The sequence below is a fragment of the Phodopus roborovskii genome, unplaced genomic scaffold (genome assembly GCF_943737965.1).
Source record: "Phodopus roborovskii unplaced genomic scaffold, PHOROB, whole genome shotgun sequence".
Taxonomy (NCBI): domain Eukaryota; kingdom Metazoa; phylum Chordata; class Mammalia; order Rodentia; family Cricetidae; genus Phodopus; species Phodopus roborovskii.
This window is the reverse complement of record NW_026126638.1, coordinates 3,797,411-3,818,479: the sequence shown is the minus strand read 5'-3', so window position 1 is coordinate 3,818,479 and position 21,069 is coordinate 3,797,411. Positions and strand designations below refer to the sequence as shown.

General features: G+C 53.4%; 1 protein-coding gene across 2 annotated transcripts in view; it reads left to right on the top strand.

The window, feature by feature from the left end:
• Tspan9 (tetraspanin 9) overlaps positions 1-20,788 on the top strand; it is a 91,299-nt gene extending 70,511 nt beyond the window's left edge. For both annotated transcript variants that reach the window (XM_051173304.1, XM_051173303.1), the window contains 6 exons: positions 17,298-17,489; positions 17,696-17,770; positions 18,012-18,113; positions 18,726-18,857; positions 19,227-19,310; positions 20,158-20,788. In XM_051173304.1, the coding sequence (XP_051029261.1) occupies positions 17,298-17,489; positions 17,696-17,770; positions 18,012-18,113; positions 18,726-18,857; positions 19,227-19,310; positions 20,158-20,229 (657 nt within the window). In that variant the 3' untranslated portion in view covers positions 20,230-20,788. The remainder of the gene's footprint in view (positions 1-17,297; positions 17,490-17,695; positions 17,771-18,011; positions 18,114-18,725; positions 18,858-19,226; positions 19,311-20,157) is intronic.
• Positions 20,789-21,069: the final 281 nt, after the last annotated feature.

The window sequence follows — 21,069 nt, the reverse complement described above, 5'->3', positions numbered from 1 at the left end:
CAGGGCTGAGAGATTCCATGACATGCCCCACCTGAGGCCACACTTCCCTTGGTAGCTCCTCCACAGACATTTGGGGTGCGTGGATCATGAGTTCCTAGCTCCAGGTAACCCCGATCCATCACCATGTTCCATTCGCTGTCTCTTGTCCTTCAGCTGAGACCTGATATGATGTGATCAGTGCACATGATAGAGGCATGGAGGCAGCCAGAGTCTCCAGCATTCCAAGCAGCCTTGGGATAGAGGAGTGTTATATGACTGATCACTCCGCACCAGCCCCCCTCTTAGTCACCCTATTAGTTTGGTTCTCTTGTGTCCATGAGGACTTAAGTCACAGAAAGGTTAAGTCACTTTCCTGAGGTTGCACAGCAAGGGCAGATGTTTCAGTTCACCTGAGCTTGTTGACTTCTAGTCTGTGTCTCTTCTCATTTTTATTTGCTTGAGCTTTTCAGGCCCTATAGGAAGTATTCTTCCCACTGCCAGCCCAAGACCTGGAAGAGGTTTAGAAGTTTGATCCACGAGCATTAAATGCTGCTGTAAAGGAATGCTCTCAAGAACAGAGGCTTCCAAGTCCTGGCTTCCCTACCCAACCCCTTACCTCCTCCCTCCCTCCCTTCCAGATGTTCTGTGAGCCTTTATCTTGTACTTTGCCTAGTGCAACACCCTGGAGGTGTGTAAGGAACCAGCCGGGGGTCTCAGCTCCCTCGACTCCCATTTTGTAGGGGGACAGATAACAGTAAACAGATGGGCCAGCTACAAGGGAAACACACAGAATAGGGGAGAGCCAGCCCAAGGAAGAATATTCTGGGCTAGAGAAACACCAAATGCAGAGATGTAGAGTGCTTCAGACCTAACAGACCATCAAGAAGTACAAAGACGGAGAGAGGAGGAAGGCTGAGTCCAGGCTGCACGGGCTGTGGGAAGACGTTTCAGATTCGTTCTGCACGAAAGGAAGGGCCACTGAGGAATTCAAGCCAGGACCACCTGGCTGCTTCTCGGAGAATGGAGAGTAGGTTTCAGAGGGAGAAGGGGGCTGCTGGGAAAACAGGGAATGGTCAGAGGTTCAAAGGAGAGCGGGCGCCAGTGGTGGACAGAATGGACGGGCTGCAGGGTGAGTCAGCTTCGTGTTGCCACACAAAGTATGTGGGGTGATTACCTCACAGAGGGGAAATATTTAATGGGTTTAAATCTAAGGCCAACACTTAGAGACGGAGGTGTAGGGGCAGACTGTTCACATCACAAGTCAGGAAGCAGAGGAAGAAGAAAGGGCCCCACAGTCCCTTTCGAGGGTATACCCCTTACGATTGAACCCCCATTAGATCACTACCTGTTGAAGGTCCTAAATGCCTTCCAGTGTTGTCCCCGCTACCCGGGGCTCTGCCCAGTGAGTGCACTGGGCTTGCTGCTGGGGTGGGATACAGGTAAGAGTCACTGTGACTCCAGCATGACAGTGTCTGCTGTGGTCCCGGTCCAGTGTAAGACGCATGTGAGGTGCTCAGACGGACTGAACAAGGAAGCCAGTAGATGCGCATGTCTGCAGCTTGGAGACATGCTCAGAGGTCATCGGGCACAGCAGTCTGGAGAGCACTAAGATTCTGTGAGGCCAGGGCACTGCTGGGCATGTGTGACAAGACACCGGTCCGCAGACCCACTGTTACATGCCGTGGGGGTTAGAATTTTTTCCCATGGATCCACAAGTTTCTTCTGGGGAACAGTAGAATTTGGATGTCCTTGGGTTGTATTGAGGGACCTGCTAGACCCTCAGGGTCTTTGGCAGTACAAAAGGGATCTCCCCTACCCATACCAAACTGCTACAAATTGTATTACACAGAGCCCCAAGCTCTGGGAGTTTTCTTCCTGCGAAAGCATGGCTCAACCTGAAAAATAGCTCCTGGAACAGACTCAACACAACAATCTTGCAGGAGATTCAAGATAAGCAAGAACATAGAATGCCTACGTGGCTGGCTTGGACAAATACTTCAGCAGACACACAGGGATCTGTAGGGCAGACCTGTTGGTACCCAGAGGAGGGGTCAGATGGTCTTCAGCACATGGGCAGGGTAGAGGTCACTGTCCCACCATGAAGTGGAAAGATGAGCAGGCTGGTGGAGGGAGAGCCCTAAGGAAAATTGGTCAGAAGACATGTGTTCCCAGAGAGATCAGTGCTCTGGACTGTCAGGCCTGGAGGTAGACGAAGACGGAAGAGATAACCCCTGGCTGAGGCTGTGAACAAAGATTGTGGACAAGAAAGCTGAGTGATGGACAGGGATGCCTCGTGTTCAGCAGAAAGGATGAGACTGGAAGCTTAGCAATGGGTGTGGAGAGGGAGAGGACGAGGAGGTGGCCTGAGGATTTGGGGATGGATGAGATGCAAAAGGGCCATACTAAGGACAGATAGTCGATAAGCTTTATGAACATTTACTCTGTGCTCCTGTTTAAGAGAGGTGGTGTTTGCTCCTAAGCTTCACAGCCATCTCTGAAGAAGTAGCTCTGTGTGTGTTTTGGAAGGATAGTGTTATAATCCCGCCTTAGAGTAGAAGATGCAGGGTCTTGCAGATCAGCTCACAAGTTTCTCCTCTTCAGGGTTACAGCTAGAGTTCAGAATCCAAGTGTTGAGTCCACAGGTGTGTACTCACTGCTGGCCCCAGGCCCAGGTTTTCTAAAATGTAGTGGATGGAGAGGTCCACACCAAAGATAGGAACAATGAGAGAGAGGCACATTTTTGTTTCTTTTGTTTTGTTTTATGTGACAGTATTTTTCTTTAATTCTTTGTAGTCCAGGCTGCCCTCAAACTTGTGGGCATCCTCCTGCCTCAGGTCCCTGAGGGCAGGGATGGCAGGTACAACCCACCATGCCCGACGAGAAACATGGTTTTAGAAATGAGAGCAGTCATGCCTGATTCAGAAGACCATAACCAGGGTGGGCGTGCTACACAGAGAAACGCTGGGTGCCATTTGCAAACAATAAGTCAGGCCTCCCGGTTCCAAGGCAACTTGGCTGCCTTCTGAGGAAACTGGCTGCCTTCTGAGCAGCCTAGAGGTGGGCTCTGGTACACACACCTGGTTCAGGTGGCAAGTTTCCAGTTTCCAGTGCCCATAAGACAGGGTGCAGAGTGTTGGTATGGAGCCTTACTTGACTGTTAGGACCCCCATCGTAGAAGTGGCCCTGCCCTGCTCTGGCTCCCAGGTGGCATTGGCTTTCTGGCTCTTGATGGTGTGCTTCATGCAGAGAGGACAGACTCTGTGAGATCACCTCAGCGCTTGGCTTTTTTTCCTTGGAACGAATCCAGATTCTCGCTCCCCAGAGCAGCTGGTGCCAGGAACCTTGACGGTTCTATCTCCAAGAAAAAGCTTATTTTAAAAAAGCAGTCTACTTCCAGAGATGCAAAGCTGCCAAGTGGATGGGAGTGGCCTGTCTCCCTGCTAGTTTGAGGGTTTCTCCCTGTTAGTTTGTGGGTACCCTGCAGGCAGCACCATGTATCCCTCAATTGCCCGTGTTAGCGCCCTCTGAGTCCTCTGTCTGCCTGAATCTCCACAAACACTCTTCAGAGAGCTTCAGGGGAACTGTGAACTGCAAATGTGAACGTCTGCATTCTGCCCTGTCCTCCCCTCTCAAGCTACTTGCCTACTCACTCTCCCTTTTCTGTTGAATAAGCAAAACCCTGAGCAAATTTATTCCTTGGACTTCATACGAAAAATGCGAGGTAATTGTTTCTTTTTGCTATTGTCAATAAGTTTCAGTTCGGTTCCTTGAACTGTGTTCTTAGCTACTCCTGCCAGCTCAGTTTAATGTGTGGGTTACCCTACCTACCCCAGCTCTCACACTTTCTCACTGGACACCATTCTCCACTCCAGGGCCTGGTGGGAGCTGATCATCCTTACTTGGTGTAGGTGAAGGAGAAGGAAAGGCTGCTGGGACCCGGTTTTAGATTGAAGTCCCTGCGTCTGCCTCTATTTGGTCCAGGCTCCCATGCCACTGGGCTCTGTGAAGTATAGGAAGCACCCTGAACTCAGAAGTAATAGATGTGATTAATATCCAGGTCGGGGTATAATTAGCTATCTTGATTTAATGTCACTGTGGCTTGAACCTTTGCCAGTGTGTGTGTGTATGTGTGTGTGTGTGTGCGCGCGCGCGCGCGCGTGCGTGCACGCATGCATGTGCATGTGCATGTGTGGCTGGTGCCTGAGACAGAGCAGTAAATTGGCCATGGGGTCTGAAGCTAGGCATATCTCTACACTTCTATTTCCATACCTAAGGCATCTTTGTCTTGATGTTGGCTCCCACTGGCATTGGAGTAGGTGACGCCGCAGGCTCAGCCTGGTTCCGTTTGCACCTGAGTTTATATCCTTTCTTTACTACTCCCTTCCCTGAGAAAAACGAGGCCATTCCTCTGCAGGAAGGGCAGCTTCTAGCCTGGAGACCCTGTAGCCAGGTCACTTAGCCTTAGTGCCTCAACTTGCCCACCAGTGATATGGACTATGGCACTCCGTTCTTGCTCATGCAGCTCATAGGCGCGAAATCACAGCCGTTGGGCTGGCAGTGGGTGCTGCCCAGTTGAGTCCATTCACTCACCCTGGGTCACAGTTGATGACCGGCGTGTATTCAGAGCTCAGCACTTTCCTGGCATTACCTGCAGGCCCACCTGTCTTTTAAACCATAAACATATGAGAGACGTGCCCCGCTCCCTATGCGATGGTGGACGGGCAGATGGCCCCTCTCCCGCCATATGCTGCAACTCAGTTGGGGCATTAGGACATTAGGAGCTGAAAGAGCTTGTATACCAGGGCATCGGATGGGGAGGTGCCCACAGCTGAGCAGCAAGCTCGTCTGGCTGGGCCATCCCCTCCCTCTATCTCCTGCATTCAGGTTTGTCTGTTGTTAGGGGCAGCCTCCCTGCGCTGGGGGTTGTGTGGTGTATACGGAGTTTTCTGGAGCAGACAGGGAGCCCACCCTGCGTACCATCCACGGGCAGAGCACACCAGCAGGAAAGGTCAGCCCTTACCTGGGACGAGGAGGCCCGTGGGTGGTGCTATAGTAAAATCCACTGCTGTGCTGGGGGACAGGGAGTTGACAAGATTGGAGGAGGAAGAAGGCTCTGCTACAGAGAGGAGGAAGGCATTTGGGTGGGGAGAAGCAAGGGGCAAGGACTGGAGGCAGAGACATGGGAGGTGCATTTTGGGGATCCCGGGCTCACAGTGTAGAAGCCAGAATCTGCGGGAACATTTTTATCTTGGGAGCATTTATTGTGTCAGTAACTTGACAAGAGCCTGGGTGGCTTAAATTGTTCAGCACAGAGACTGGGTCGTGATAGTGGCTCAGAGTCTTCACAACACCCGCCTTTACCTGTCCCTGTGACACTTGGATCACCTGTCCAAGGATGGAGCAAGGGAGAGACACATGGTAGCTTCCCCAGCCTCCCCTTCTCCCAGAAGTCTGGTTAAATCGCGGTACATGGGACCCTGCAAGAGGGAAAAACCCCAGTGGAAAACCCTAGTCCGGCTCAGGGTCCACTTTAGTCCCTTCTGGGTCACAGAATACCTTCGAATCTGCCTGCCCGCCCGCCCTAGCCCGCCTCCTCTTGAGCTGGCTTTCCGCTTATCTTAATTTATTGATGAAAACTTGTTTTACGGTCCAGAGCACAGACGGCAGCAGCTCCTTGCCAAAAGAAAGCACACTGCAAATCGGGAAAGCAAGCCGCCTCCTGGAGATGGGCGGCTGGGGACCCCGAGCCAGCAGTAAGAAAGCACATCTCAGTGATGCGTGCTACATGGTCTACCCGGGGTGACAAGGCAGCTCTGGGAGGCCGGGTTGGGCAGCCATCAGGCCTCCTGGTACGAGAGCAGAGCAACACAGGATCCAGCAGACAGGACCTCTCTGCCTCCTACCCCCTGGTTCCTGGCTTCAGCTGCTCTGCCTGCCTCCATCACCTGGGTGGATGCCGACTGCAGCCCATAAATACTAGTAATGACTCCCGTTTATAGCTGTACACAAGGCACCGTGCTAGGAAGTTTATTTTCATGAATCTAATTTAATTCCGACGACAGCTCTGGGTGGTACGTAACATTAATTCCCTGTTTAAGATATGTGCACTAGAGAAGTTTCTAGCTGGCAAGTGAAGGGCTTGTGAACCTGAACACAGCCAGAGCTGCTTCTCTAACCCACACTAATCGACTGTAGCTGATGGTACGTTCTGCATTATGGTCCTAGTCCTCAGGACTAGCTGGCTTGGGGGCTCTCAGGGTTGGGCTTGGTTTGTACACCCATGGGTACCTGCACGGGACCTGTCTAGCTGAGGAGCTGCTGGGTAGGTAACTGGCCAGGCTTTGCTTTCTGGAAGTTGCTTGTATGCCTCCCACTGAAACTCCCTGTCCTTGTGGATAATCTCAGCATCCTCGTTCACCCCATCCATCACCCATGGTCACCATGTAGATAAAGGCTGGGTGCCAATGAGTCCCAGTGTCCTCATCTATAAAAGAGGATAGCAACTCCGCACCTGCCAAGATAGGGTGTGAACGTGCTCTCTGCGAAACAAATGGCCCAGGGCCCTTGCTCTTGGTTCCCGTTCTGAAGCAGGAGAGGGTGAAGAGGAACCATGTACCTGTTTGTTTTGTTCCTTTCTGCCTTGTCTCACAGAGGACAGTTAGGACTCTGACACACAGTCAGCCAAGCGTAGGATGATCTGGTTGTGTTACGTGCCCCCCCCCCCAGTACATCTACCTTGTCCACGCCCTCCCTAGGCTGGGGCTCTGGCGCGTGCCCTCACCTTCCTGCACCCCTCCTCTGCCCCTAAAACTACTTAGGTCACAGCTGCTGGTGGGGAGCATGGTCTGGGAGCCCTGCCACAGCAACCTGCTTGCTTTCCCATTCTGGGCTGTGTCCTGGCTCTCCACACTGCTTAACACACACACACACACACACACACACACCTATTTCCATTTCCACCAACTTAGACTAAGTGCAGAGTTTTTGAAAATGCGGAATAAGACAAGATTTGAGGTTTTTCTCTGTAGGCCTATAGGAGGCACACTAGGGTCCAGTGATGAGATTGGGCGCCTGGCAGTTGCATTGGAAACCCAGGTCTCTGCCAACTCATGTACAAGTAGAGACGGGCTACTCCGCTTCTCAGATTCTTACTTTCATGAGTCACAAAGTTGGGGAGATAACAGACGCTACCTCTGATGGCTTCTGTGCTCCTAACTGGCCACAAAGACTCAATAAATGCTGGCTTCATCATTTGGTATTATGCCTCCATTACTTTGTTGCCATGGTAACGTCCCCACCATTGTACCAGCTCCCTCTTCTTCACGCTATGCCAGGTCTAGGAAATTTCTGTGCCACACCTGTAGTGCTGCATTATACTAGGTTAGGTTAGGCTTCTTAGCCGAGTTGTCCCACAGAACCACGAGACTAAGACGGTCTTGCTAATACAAGGCACCGTGACTCGCCTTCCTTTCTAAAACAGGGCTATGTGCAAGGAACACTCCTTGCTCCTTTGAGGAACCCAGTAGAGAACTTAGATGCTGGCCACCTAGTTTTCTTTGCCATTTGGCCTCTCTGTGCCCTTGTCCTATCATCTGCCCCCCCACCTTGAGTTGGGAAGAGTGGGAGGGGTAGCAGAGACAAGTGCTCAGATAGGGTTGATGCTTGGTGGCCTCCTGGTGCTTGGTTGTCACAGGACGAGTAGAGGACTGCATGACTGTGGATAAGTATTTTGGGTGACACTGGGCTAGAAACTTGCAGCAAGAGTAGGCTGTATATATCTTAGAAGGCAGAGATGACCCACAATTCTGTCTTGCAAGAGCATCAAGCAAGGTTCTTGGCACAAGTTGAGAGGGCTCTCAGGTTGGCAGTAATGAGACCATCTCTGACAGAGACCTGGGCTTAACTGGCCATGTCCCCCACAAAGTACATCAGAAATGCCATCCTTCTGGTGTGGGCGGGTGCAGCTTTGCAACTGGCAGTCCAGTTGGGCTGTGGGCCTCTGATCCCTTGAGAAGACAGATCACAGGCTGGCCGTGCTAAAGGGCTAAAGCAGATGGCACGTGGGTCTTGAGCTAAGGACAGACCTGACTGTGGTTGTCAGCCATTGTCCGTTGCTGTTTTCTCTCTGTGTAGTTACAGTGTCATTTCCTGGACTTGGGTTGCCAAAGACTCACCCTCATGTCATTATGACGTGGCCTCCCCCGTGGTGAGAGACAGAGGTAGTAGAATGAAGCCCCTTAGTGGCAAAGTGGTGTCACTGTGTGGTTTTTCTCCACATCTGAAGGTGGGGGGGGGGACCTTCCCAAAGCAGAAGATCTGGCCCCTGTTCTGAGGAGTGAGTTATAGTGCAATAGATAGGCTAAGCTCTGCCTCATGATATAATGTGAATTCAAGGTTCCCTCGACCTTTTCCCATCCCCCACATTTTCCAAAAGTTGGAGCAATAGCTCGGTACCTTGTGCAGTATTTATATTCCAAGGAGCACCGGGCTTGTAGCAGGCACTAGACTGCTCATCCCTGCAATGTCCCCAGAGCTGAGAGGCATTTCCTTCTTTTGCTTTGTGAGCAGAGAAACATCTGGAAGGATCAAGTGTCTTGCCAGGGCACCCAATACCTCACCACCCCATTGTTCTCTGATCCAGAGATTTGGCTGCTAGTGACTCTGCTTCCTCCCAAGGTGAAATGGTGACCACCCTGCCTCCCAGACAGACCCAGCCACGATCACTGTCCTGTCACCGATACTGTCACAGGGTACCTTTTGCCCCCATTGTATAACATGAAGCAAGCATGGGGGAAGAGCGGAGATGTCGGTGACTTCAGTACCCTTTCCTGGGCCTTGGAAGCGCTGACAAGCTCCGGGGTCCTCAGTGCCCCCCCCACTTGACAGTGGCCTTGGAATGGAGATGGCATATCATGCTTCCAGCTGTACCCTCACATTTTCTCTGGACATCTGTGGCAAAAGCATTTCCTGAGCCTGCCTCAGCATGGAGTGCTAGCCCAGAAGCAGGTCATGACCATGGGGCGGCCTGAGGCACCATGTTGTTTCCAAGGGGACATGGGGAATAGGCATGCCCAGTGGTCACAGAGTCCCCCCCCCCCCCCCCATCAAAGAAACATTCTAGTCCAGTACTTGAGGAGGCAGAGACCTGGAGGCCATGGCTGGATTATCAGCATTCCTCTTGGGACTCTTCCCTGGGCCTGGCCTATGTGTGCTTAGTACGTGATCTCCTGTGTGTTCCAAAATGCAGGGGCAACCTGAGAAGTAATTGTGTGCCTGTGTCTAGGGCCTGAAGCTAAACCTTGCAGCCTGGGGAACCCCTGCCGCCTGACCCCTACCGCCAAGAACCAGCTGACACTTGGGCTGGTGAAAGCCTGGGAACCTGGAGTCCCAAGTGTACCCTGGTATTCCTCCTACCCACACCTGCCTGAGTCCCAGCTCGTTGGCACTCTGTGGACCACCAGGCTAGGCGGAGCTCTTGGCCCAGAGCATGCCTGACTGGGACGAAAGGGCGCTTCTGCCAGAGTGGGAATCCATGTTTATGGACTGTTGAATGATCACGCTTCCTATACAGGGCTGCCAGGCGCTCTGTCATCTGGGGCTCTTTGGTCTCCCAGCCACATGTCATTTTGTGGTCGTTCTGGGGGCCATTCCTCAAGCTTCATGTCTTCTGAGCATGAGCACCAAGGGTGGTGTTGTCACCCCCTCCCATCCAATGTCCAGTGTTGATAGGTGGGAGGACACTGGCTTCTGTAAAAGCTGAGGACAGGGCAGCCACCCTGGACTGGCGCCCTTTCCTCCTGGGGGGATGAGCCTACTTTTAAGGGCTGTGTTGGGACAGCACAGGGTAGGTGGCAGGTAGTCCTTGCCCCTGGCTCTACAGGCCAGCCTCTTTCTGTACCTTTCAGTAGGCTTTGGAGCCCAGGACGGATGCAGATTCTCCTGTTCACACCGGGTCATTCTTGAGTCCCGCCAACCCCGTGGAAAGAGCGAGGTGCTGAGTGGAGCTGGTCCCATGTTCCAAAGCCAGACCCCGAAGTCCCATCAGATGAGTCATACTCTGACAAAGCCAGCCACAACCCTCCCAGGGGCAGGAGGACAGAGGCCCCTAGTGCCTCTGGTGGGAGGCGGTGCCTAGGTTTTGCCCCTGCCTAGGCCCTTAACCCACAGAGCACGTGACAGGTGCTGTCCTTGGGCCTTGTGGGATTGCCCTTGACGGGTTCTTCCCATTCCCACATGTCTGTCTCAAGACACATAGATACTGAAACACAACCGGACTCACTTTGTACTCATAGGGGATGTGGAGGGATTGGGGGGACAATGGTGTCTGAAGAGACTTACCCTCCAGAGTCGTGTTCAAGAGCAGCCTTTTCCCCCCCACCCCACCCCGCACAGCATTCTGCACGTTTGTCTGTGTAGAACCGGCCCTTGCTGGAATCATCAAAATGTAACTGGGTTGTGGGTTTCAGGTGCTTTGTGCAGTGCTTATTTGGAGGAAAATTAGGCTTAGAAATATGGGTGTGATCTCCCTGTCAGCTATAAGCTGGGGACTGTGAAGCGGAGCTGTGAAGAAGTCGGAGGTTTGTGAGGAAAACAGCATCCAGTGAAGAGTGCCCAAGAAACCGTTCTGCTCAGCTTGAAATTCTGCACACACTCAACATGAGGTGGTGGTGCCTACCAGGCAAACCAGTGGCGCTCAGGCTGGGGCATGAGAAGTTTAGAGCTCCGAGTGCGGGGTGGGGGTGGGGAGGGGTGGGGGAGAGGTATCTCTGTCTCTGTCTGGGTCCCTCTGGTTAGGGTGACTTTCTGTGTGACACAGATGAGCATCTGAGGGTGACTCAGAGGTGAAAGATGTAAAAGCCCTTTCCTAGGCCAGGAGGAGACTTGGGAGAGAGTGTCGCTAAGTACACATGTTCAAATATTTAAAGGCCTGTCACACTTGTTCCTGGTGAGCTTCTTAGAAATGAGGACTGATGCGTGTTAGCCACAGGGAAGCGGGATCTGAAGTTAATAGACTCCTTCCCTGGAGTTATGTGGAGGGGACAGGAATGAGCGCTGCAGGCAAACACTCAGATCCAGGGGCCTTGCCTGGCTGCCTCCTCTTTGACCCTACCAAGGCACCACAGCCAGCCATGCTCCAGAGGGCTGGGTGACTTTGGCAGAAGTCTCTGACTTTGTCCTTTGTTTTCCTGGGTATGGAATTGGAAGCGTGCTCCTCAGCTCCCCTCCACACCAGCCACCAGCCCGTCTGTCTCTCTTTATGGCTTTGAGAATGAATGAGCTGCAGAGCCCTTGGAGGGAGGGAAGAGGGCCGTTCGCAATACAAAGTAGCAGCCCATCTTCCACCCTGGCAGATCCTCTCTGTTCCCCACTGCAAAGTTCTTAGCAGGTTGGCATCTCCCAGGGCCAGGCAGGCTCCTAAAGGAGCCAATGTGTCAGGCTGTGCAATTAAACCCACTTTGATTGTCTCTTATTTGCCATAATCTGCTAATTTATTAAACGTCTTTGTGCCTTGGGTCTGGCCCCAGCTCATAGAAAGCACTGGGGAAGCTGTGAGCCCGTGTGCCCTGATGTCTTCTGAGGGGCCACTGCTGGTGTCTACTCCAGAGCCCATGCCTGGGGCAGCTCTCCCAGGTTGTAGGAGGCAATGGGGTTTAAAAGGCCAGTGGTGTGCAGGGCTGTGCTAGGCCGAGGAGGGCGAGCATGCTCCAACCAGGTTAGTAGGAGTCCCAGAGGGGGCGGCACTAGGGCTTCCAGGAGTGGAGAGGACAGGGGGTGTGTGGAGCTTCTTTTTTGAGTGGGATTGGGTGCCTGTATGAGTGCGTGCCTGCGTGCGTGCATGCGCTCCTGTTATGGGCTGTGGCCCCCTCGGGCCCTCCCACACACTCACTCACCTGCCCATTCAGTTGCTGAAGAAACATTCAGTATTTCCAGCATTTTCTGGACTCTGTGGTCGGAGAATGATAGAAGACCCTGAATCTAGTCCCTGAGAAGAGCTGTGGTTTTGGTGACAAGCCTGGATTGGGGGCTAGCATGCATATTTTCCCTTGTGAAGGGCTGGACAGGTGGAGGGGCTATGGATGGCGTCTGCCCCTGAGCCGGACTGGATGGGGATAGAAGGCCCAGAGTGAGGTGAATCTGGAGAAGCCACGGACCTGGAGAAATGGGATGCCTGTGTGAACGTCCTGCCTGGGGGCAGAAATGTGTATCAGCTTGATCCGATCAACATGAGCCCCACTGAATATGAACTATAGCATGGATATGTTAGGCCAGTTGTTACTAACAGTGTGGGGAATTTGGTTGCAGGGCTGTTTTGGTGCAGTCACATGCTGCCCGGGCCTTAGTTTACCTGCCAGTGTGCTGGGTGAGCTCCTGGGAAATGAGAGTGCCTGAGACTCATGCCCCCTATGCTATGGGGCCTGCGCCTGTCCTTCTGTGGGACTGGGACAAGGCAGGTCCAGGTAAAATAACGCTGGAGAAGTGGCCCCAGTGAATGGGCAGGGATGGGGTGCTATTGTAGGCAGTGGAGATATACCATGAAGAAAAGAGACCTAAGTCTCAGCCCCGAAGGGCTGTGTGTAGGGTCAGGGTAGGGTTTGACTTAGCAGCTTCCTCTGTAGGTCTCTTTGCTGCTGTGAATGAAAGGCTCTTGGTTGGGGGAGCGACAGGAAGCTTGGAATTTATGCACCTCCTTGGCTTGCCCTTGCTTTGAAATAGGTTCCAACCAGGCCTGGACCACACCGGGGGCTGATGACCTCCCTTGGTTGGCGCTTGAGTTGGCTGTGTCCTCGGGCCCCTGAGTCACTCTGCCTCGCCCCAGATTCTTCAGCCTTGGGCTCTATGGCAGCTCGGTCATCTCAGCTGAGACAACCGTCTGGTTTTAGAAGGGAATTCTCTCGAATGCCACTTACTAAGCTCCCTGGCACCCAGCTTTGGCTAGGCCACCAAGGCTTTATGCTTCCTGAATGGGGGTGCGGATGGGGGTGGTTCCCTGCCCTTTGACTGCCTCCGCCTGGCCATGACCCTGCTCTGACTTCAGAGCTGATTTCCTGTCTTCATGTCCTCCTACCCACCCTGGGCAGGCAGGGTTCTCTAACTCCACAGTGAACCCGTGTCTTCAGTCACCACCTCTCTCTTGCCGGCGGCCATCTGCTCGATCTGAGCCTGCTTCTACCCCAGCTTGAAGCCTCCCGGAGAATATGTGCCATTTCCCTGTCCTTTCCCGTGTCAGCGGGGAGAACAGGAGCTCTCCTTAGTGCGAGTGTTCTTAAGGAGTTAACTGGTACCTGGTGGGGAGGGGTCTTAAGACAGTTTTCCAGCCTCCTTGGTGTCAGGGGCTAAATAGTTCCTTGTGGTGGCCTGTTCTGAGCACTGGAGGTTGACCAGCAGTGTCCCTTGGCCCCTGTGTTCTACATGCCAAGAGCATTTCCTCTGTCCTCTCCCACCGAAGTGTCTCCAGACATGTCTGATGTCCCCAGCGAGCAGGACCTCTCCTACCTGAGATTCACTGTCTAGTGAGAGAAGGCAGCATCCCAAAGCTTGGCTAGGCCTGGGCTAGAAATGAGCAGAGCAGTGTCCACTCTGAACCACACAGTTAAGGGGAATCTTGCCCCAGAGAGCTACAGAATCTTCAGGACACACCGGCCCGTGTGAGGAAAGATCCAGGCAGCTTTCTATAGGGCGGACTAGACAGAAGGGTCTAGTATGGATGGGGCTGAGACAGGATGTCTTAGTGCTCGCTAACTTGGCAGTCAGGTCTCCTAGGGAGCAGAAACAGGAGCAGCCCTTGAATCCAGGGAATGGGGCCTTGTCCAGTGTCTCTCAGGTGTCTCCCAGTGCCGTTAGCTGTAAGATGCTCTGAACTGCTGGGGTTTCCCTGGGAAATGCTCCTGGACACTACAAATACTCCTGGTCACCATAGGAACGCCCCAAGAATAGAAGTGATCCTAGCAGTCCTGCTTCCGATGAGTAGGATGGACAGGGCTCCCTTGGGACATAGGGACAAGGAGGCCTGCAGCAGCGGGGTGGGGGTGGAGGGCATCTTGCAGCCCCTGGCATCCATCTGAAACAAATACCCTGCTCTGGAGGGTTTTCTGTTACTAATTCCAGGGACCTATTTCTAGAGCCATAAATCTTTGGTTCAAAATCATGAATTTTCCAGGGTATGATTAATGAAAGAAAAATTGAGACGGCAGCACAGAAAACTGACCCTGATTGAAGAAAGTCAGGGTGACAGGCTGGATGCAAGTTTAGGGCATTGCAGGCCAACCCAACAAACTTCTGAACCAGACAGGAGCACCACCTAGTGGTCTCACTGGGCATCGGCATGCACTCATCTGCTTTGAGGGTGGCTGTGGCCCGTGAACACCAGAATCCTAGGATCCTTGGCCTGGGTCTCACTTGAGGTCGCTCTGGTGCAAAAGCCATTATGTGACCTAGCTCTGGTCACCTACAGATCCTTGAATCATCCATGACTTAGTAATAGCATGTGTGTGCACATGTGTGCATGCATGTGTGTGTGTATAGTCTGGGCCTCCTTTCTGTTTTCCCATTTATCGGAATTCTCTTCAGTCCTTAGGCCCAGCTCACTTTCAACACTGCCTGTCTCCCATTGGCCTGCGTCTCATTGCTCCTTCATCGTCACCTGGCGATGGCCACCAGCGCTCCCCAAGTCATTGTAGTAGTCCCTGCTTGTGCTTGCTGGCTCTTGCCCTCAGTGGCCTCTTCTGGGAACAGCAGCTGTCATGGTTGTTCAGAAACATCTGTTGGATCATGTCACACTCAGCCCTGGGGCAGGTCAACCACATTTTCCTACCTTCCAGGTCCTGTTCTATCTGTCCCCTGGCTGCATTGCCTCTTTATGTTCTGCCCCATGTCACTGCAGTCATTCTGTGACAGCCACATAGCAGCTTCCCCCTCCTGGGAAGACAGGCTTGGTCCTAACTTGAGGCCTTTTTAACTTGATGTAGCCTTTTTCTGAACATTTTTACATCTTTATTTATATGGCACACTCTGCCTTTTTATTTTATGTGCTTGCATTGGTCGTGTGTGTGTGTGTGTGTGTGTGTGTGTGTGTGTGTGTGTGTGTACATGCACACCCATGAGAATCTCCCTTCCATCTAGGCAGGCATTGGGCAGGACTGTTCACAGCTTTCTCCTTGGCCTAGTGTTTGATAACCATGTGCCTGGTTAGAGTCTGTGGGCTGTATAAACAAAGGAAATGCAACTCCTAGAAGCCGATGCCCTTTCCCCTCACCTTGAGAGCCCAAGCGTGGATTGCCTTGTCTGTGTGTGTCCTTTCCTCACTTCAGAGAGCCAGACCATCAGCATCGTCCCAGCACGCAGTAGCTGTTGCTGAAATGCCTTTCAACAAACAATGCTCTGTGTTTATTAGTTTTATTAGTCAGGGTTCTCTAGAGAAACAGAATTTATAGAACACACACACACACACACACACACACACACACACACACACGGGATTTATTAGAGTGGTTTATAGGCCATGATCCAACTATTCCAACAATGACTCTCTCTCCCATGCAAAGTCCAAGAATCCGGTAGTTGTTCAGTCCATGAGGCTGGGTGTCTTTAGTGTGCACCAGAATCCGGAAGAAGCAGGCTTGAGTATCAGTAAAGGAGTGGACTGGCCAGCAGTATGGAGGGCAAGCAGGCGAGGCCAGGTGCTTCGGTCTTCCCTTCATATAGGTGAATAGGCTGCCAGCAGAAGGTGTGGCCCCGATTTTAAGGCGGATCTTCCGACCTCAACAGATCTGGATTGAGAGTGAGTCTTCACGCTTCAAATAATTCAGTCAAGAGGACCCCCACAGGGGTACCAGCCTCTTGAGTTTTACTTCTTGGCATAGTCAAGTTGACAGCTGGGAATAGCCACCGCATGAGGCCATGGGAAGGCATGTGGTACACTCCTGCGGTTTGGAAGGTCAGGTCACAGGCCGGGGCATGCAGAGTCTGTGTGGGAAGTTTACACCTGTGACTCTCCAGCCCTTACTGCGTACGCTTTCAGTATGCACGGAGAATTCCTGTCTTCACCTGCTGCTTCTTCCAACGGGTATCTCTGACCAGGACAGTGATTGTCTCCTCCAAAGGCCTGTAGTTATTAGTTGGCACCACTGTATACCGGTAGATGCTGCATTGTTATTGTTCCCATTCAGCCAGAGTGGAGGCCCCTGGAAGGCAGGTCTCTAACGCGGCTGAAGCTTTTCTGGTTCAGGACTCTGTGCTCTAGGGTACTCGATACATACTGGCTGACTGATGGATTGGCTCCTCAGACTCAGCACACTTCTCCGAAGCTCAGGGAGCAGAGGGTGTCAGGTAAACAGAGCATAAAGCAGTGTGGGTGTGGAGATTTGCAGCAATGAAAAGGGATGTGTTCCCATGCGGAGATACTGGTTTTAGCCATAGCTCCAGGGGTTCTTGTGAAGAGGGTCAGTTTACGAGTCCATCATGCACACGGTCAGCTTAGGTCAGTGGATGGTGAGGCGTGTCGACCATGTTGCTTTGAAAAAAATGCCTGACAAAAGCCACTGCAGGGTTCTATTGTGGCTGGCCTGTTTGAGGGAACAACCTATCAAGGTGGAGGCGTGGCAGGGGGAGATTGGAGGCAGCGATCACATTGTGCCCTATAGTCAGGGAGGGCGCTGGTACTCCCTGTCTGCTTAGTAACTTCAGACAGGGATGGTGCAGGCCACATTCGGGCGGGGGGGGGGGGGGGACGGATGGGGGTCATCTTCCCTCCTCAGTTAAGGCTCTTTGGAAATAATCTCAGACACACTCAGGGTGTGTTTCCATGGTGGCTCCCACAAAGATGACAATGAAGATTCACCGACACTGGAAGACAGCATGGACTGTCGCTTAGCCATGAACTTGCTTTTCAGACTTCAGATAAGAGTGGCCCTTCTGTTCAGGGTAGTGGGAAATACCCACTGACGTTGGCTCTGAGAGCCAGTGCCCTGGCTTCTCTCCCATAGTCCAGTCATTCCCCTGCCCCCAGCCTCCTTTCTGACCATGGGGGGCTCCTCTGCCCAGTGGCATAACCTGGGTTGTACATTTGTGTATTTTTCTGTTTTTCCTTTGTCTCTTTTACTTGATCTTCAGAGAGACTTGTGAGGTTTATGTAAATGGAGGTCCTCCATTTACAGGAGGAGAAACTGAGGCATGCAGTGGCAAAGTGGCTGTGTCATAGGCTTTGGATCTGCGATAGTACCCACTTTTTGTATCTCAGTGTCAGAGGTGGGGTTTTTTGGGGCGTTCTGCGAGATGAATGTGAGAGCCATGCTGGTCTAACTGGTTTCTTCTCTCTCCAGCTCTGTGGCTGTGGACTGCTTGGAGTGGGCATCTGGCTGTCCGTGTCCCAAGGCAACTTTGCCACCTTCTCCCCCAGTTTCCCCTCACTGTCTGCAGCCAACCTTGTCATCGCCATAGGCACCATTGTCATGGTGACAGGCTTCCTGGGCTGCCTTGGGGCCATCAAGGAAAACAAGTGTTTGCTCCTCAGTGTAAGTCAGACCCCCATGTCCCTTCATGGCTTCCTGGGGCTCCCTAAAATGCTCTGCCGCTCGCTGTCCCTCTCCCTCTGCCTTGTGGTGTATCTGGGTTTGCTTAGGAGTAGGTGAGCCCTCCCAGAGCCGGGGTCCCCGCCCATCCCTTGCCCGGCCTCGGGCCATTGTGCTGCCCTGAAGCCATGTTTGGACTTGTCTTACAGTTCTTCATTGTGCTGTTGGCCATCCTCCTGGCAGAGCTGATCCTGCTCATCCTCTTCTTTGTCTACATGGACAAGGTAACTGTCCCTGCAGAGGGAGCAGTGTGAAAGGGCACTGCGCTGGGGAAGGAGCAGGCCGGGCGGGCGGGCGTAGACACTGGCTAGCAGAACCTGCCCAGGGCTCTGCCCGAGCCCTGAGGGTGTGGCTCTAGTCCTCCCCATCTAGAAACACCCTGTCACCGGCTGGCCTGGTGTGGGCCAGGGAGGAAGGCCAGTGGCCTGGTCCCAGCCGATTTGTGGTGCTGCCCCGATCTGCTAGGTGAACGAGAATGCCAAGCAGGATCTGAAAGAGGGGCTGCTGCTGTACAACACGGAGAACAACGTGGGGCTCAAGAACGCCTGGAATATCATCCAGGCTGAGGTACAGCTCGGGTCTCTGCATGGCATGGCATGGGGCAAGCCTTAGGGTCCCGGGGCTAGTCCTGGGGAGGGCTGAAGAGGTGAGTTCAGGAGGCGACACGACTCAGATGCAGGAGTGGACAGGCCTCAGGAACTGTAGGGAGTGGTTACACTCTGTGACGAATGACAGGAACCACCAGGTCCTGTTTGCTCAGGAGAGGGGCAGGCTCTGACACTGAGAGGAATACAAGACTCTCCTCTCCCATGAGTACCCCACACAGACCTTAGGAGGGAATGGCGGGTGGGTGGACTGGTAGTCAGCTAGGGAGGGTCCACACCACAGAGGGAGGAGCTTAAGGTGCTGGTGAGTAAGTATTGGGCTGGGCTCTCCTGCCCATCATGCCCAGCCCCAAGGGGTAGTGGCGTTGCCCCTGTCCCCGCCCTGATGGTCTAGGAAAGAGGAGTCACTTACTACCCCTGGGGGCCTTGCTGCAGCTCAAAGAAGGGACAAGAAGAAGTTCTTTTTCCTCATGCGTGCTCTTGGGTGGCTGCTTTGGTGGGGTTGGCCTGAAAGAGGAAATGCTCCGAGGGTGGGGCCAGCAGTAGCATCTCCGGCCTCCCTTCCTTCCCACAGATGCAGTGTTGTGGGGTCACTGATTACACAGACTGGTACCCAGTGCTGGGGGAGAACACAGTTCCTGACCGCTGCTGCATGGAGAACTCCCAGGGATGTGGGCGCAACACCACCACCCCCTTGTGGAGTATGGTGAGGCTGAAGAGCAGTGCCTCGGGCTGGACTCACTGATCCCAGAAGCCTGTGTACTGGATGTGCCTGGCTGCAGGAGTGATGGGATGGGGAGAGGGGTACACTGGAGTGAGGCCATGGCTGTGTGCGTGTGTACATGCACACATGTGCATGTGTGCTGGCCCCACAGGTGGGAGTCAGAAGGGTTGGGTGGATTGAAGCTACACAGTTGCAGGCTGATATTAGGGGTGTGTGTGGGGGGACCCGAGGCCTAAGGGGTAGTCAGGCACTGGAATTAAGAGTACAAACAGGGGTAGGACAAAAAGATAGGGCCAGGCCACTGGGGACTCAGCACTGTGGCGGGACCTTAACCCGTGGTTCACTTCCCAGGGCTGCTATGAGATGGTCAAGCAGTGGTTCGACAAGAACAAGCACGTGCTGGGCACAGTAGGAATGTGCATCCTCATCATGCAGGTGAGGAGACTCCAGGCACACGGGCCTCTGGGCGGGACGAGAACCTGGGCAGCGAGCAGAAACCTGGTGTTTACACAGCCTAGTATGTGAGGTGTGCAGAGTGTCCAAGCTCAGCAGCGAAGCCACCACCATGCTGCGGAGCTCTGAGTGAGGTCACAGGCAGGGAGCAATGTGGTACTGAGTGCTGAGTGGGGGCCCTGGACTAGCGGGAGGAAGCCAGTGTCATCCGACATGCTCTCCATGAGAGCCCAAGGTGTGCCGTGTCCCGGGCTCACCAGCTTTATAAACATGACATGTGGCACCTTGCGTGAAGCCACCAGTGCCTCTGCCTGCAGCTCTGTGTCCCCACCTGCTTTCAGGATTCTGGTTGAAGAGTATAATGAGATTTATGGTTATTCAACATATTTATGTCCCAAGAAATCGCTTCATGTGTTCTAGAACCCAACAGAAAGTGTTGGCTTAGTTTTAATGACTCCTACCGGCCCCCCCAACCCTCCTCTCCCCCCCCCATCCTACTTCATTCTCCCACCTCAGCTCCTCTCACCACGATGCACTCTGTCTTCTCCCCAGGTCTCTGACATGTTAGCATATGCATAGCCCAGGGATCTATGGCCTTCTGCACATATGACTCAAAGGGCCTAAAGTACGCCAACCTTTGTGCAGCTCCAGGCTGGGTCTCCAGGGTGGCGTCCTGCACTATGCTTTCTCTGTTTCCTGGCTTGTTTCCCAGCACACTGGGGTAGCAGACTTTTACATTAGGTCTCTCAAGCAGCCTCAAGCTTGTGAAACTGAGGTCAGACCCCAGGCCACGAGAATGTCCCTTTAAAGTCCTCTTCCTGTCTTTCAGATCCTGGGAATGGCCTTTTCCATGACTCTGTTCCAGCACATCCACCGGACTGGTAAAAAGTATGATGCCTGAGCGTTTGGCAGCGCCTGGCCCCACCGGGACACTGTATGTGCCCTGGAGAGGACCTGAGTCTGTGTCTCCTGTCTGCCCTTCGGCGGCCACCCTGCCCCGTCTGCCAGCCTGCCCTCCCCTGCCTACGTCCTTGGCCTTGGACCTTTTGGAGGGTAGAAGCCCAGGGAGGAGGCATCATCACGCAGAGAACTCAGGGCTCGGGCTCCTGGATTCCTGCACCTGCATATTTGCCAAAGACGCCAGAGTGGGCAGGGTGTCAAGGAGGAAGCCCCGGCACTGTGGGCTTCTGACCCTGCCCTTCCTCACACTGACACTTGTCCCTGTGTGGGGTGGAGAGTCTGCCCCACCAAGGCCACTGCCGTCCATGGCTGCCCAGCCAGAGAGCCGAGCAGGGTGCAATGAGGCACCGCCAGGTCAGGCCCCCTGGAGGCTCTGCCCGGGTTTTATACTAATAGTGTAACTTTTTTATTTTACTCGGATTATCGTTATTCAGGAATATTCTCTCTCAGATAAGTTTAGGGTTAGCCTTCTGATTTATAACTTTTTACTGTGTTGATTTTCCATTACGGTTTGAGTTTCCTTTTCCTGTGGGTGGGGAGGGGTAGGGAGAAAGGACCCCCCCCATCCACTTTCAGTGAGGACACACCACTGTGGGACACCCATGAGGCCCTAGGGTGACAAGTGCCAGGCTTTCCCCCCAGAACTCACCTCCAGGGAGAGGGTACAGCCATGATACGGGGCCCTGCCAGGCCTGGCGGCCAGGGATAGGGCCAGGAGAGGCAGGTGTGATACAAGTATGGCAGAGCATCCTACTCAGGGGTGAGTGGGGTGGTGCCCGAG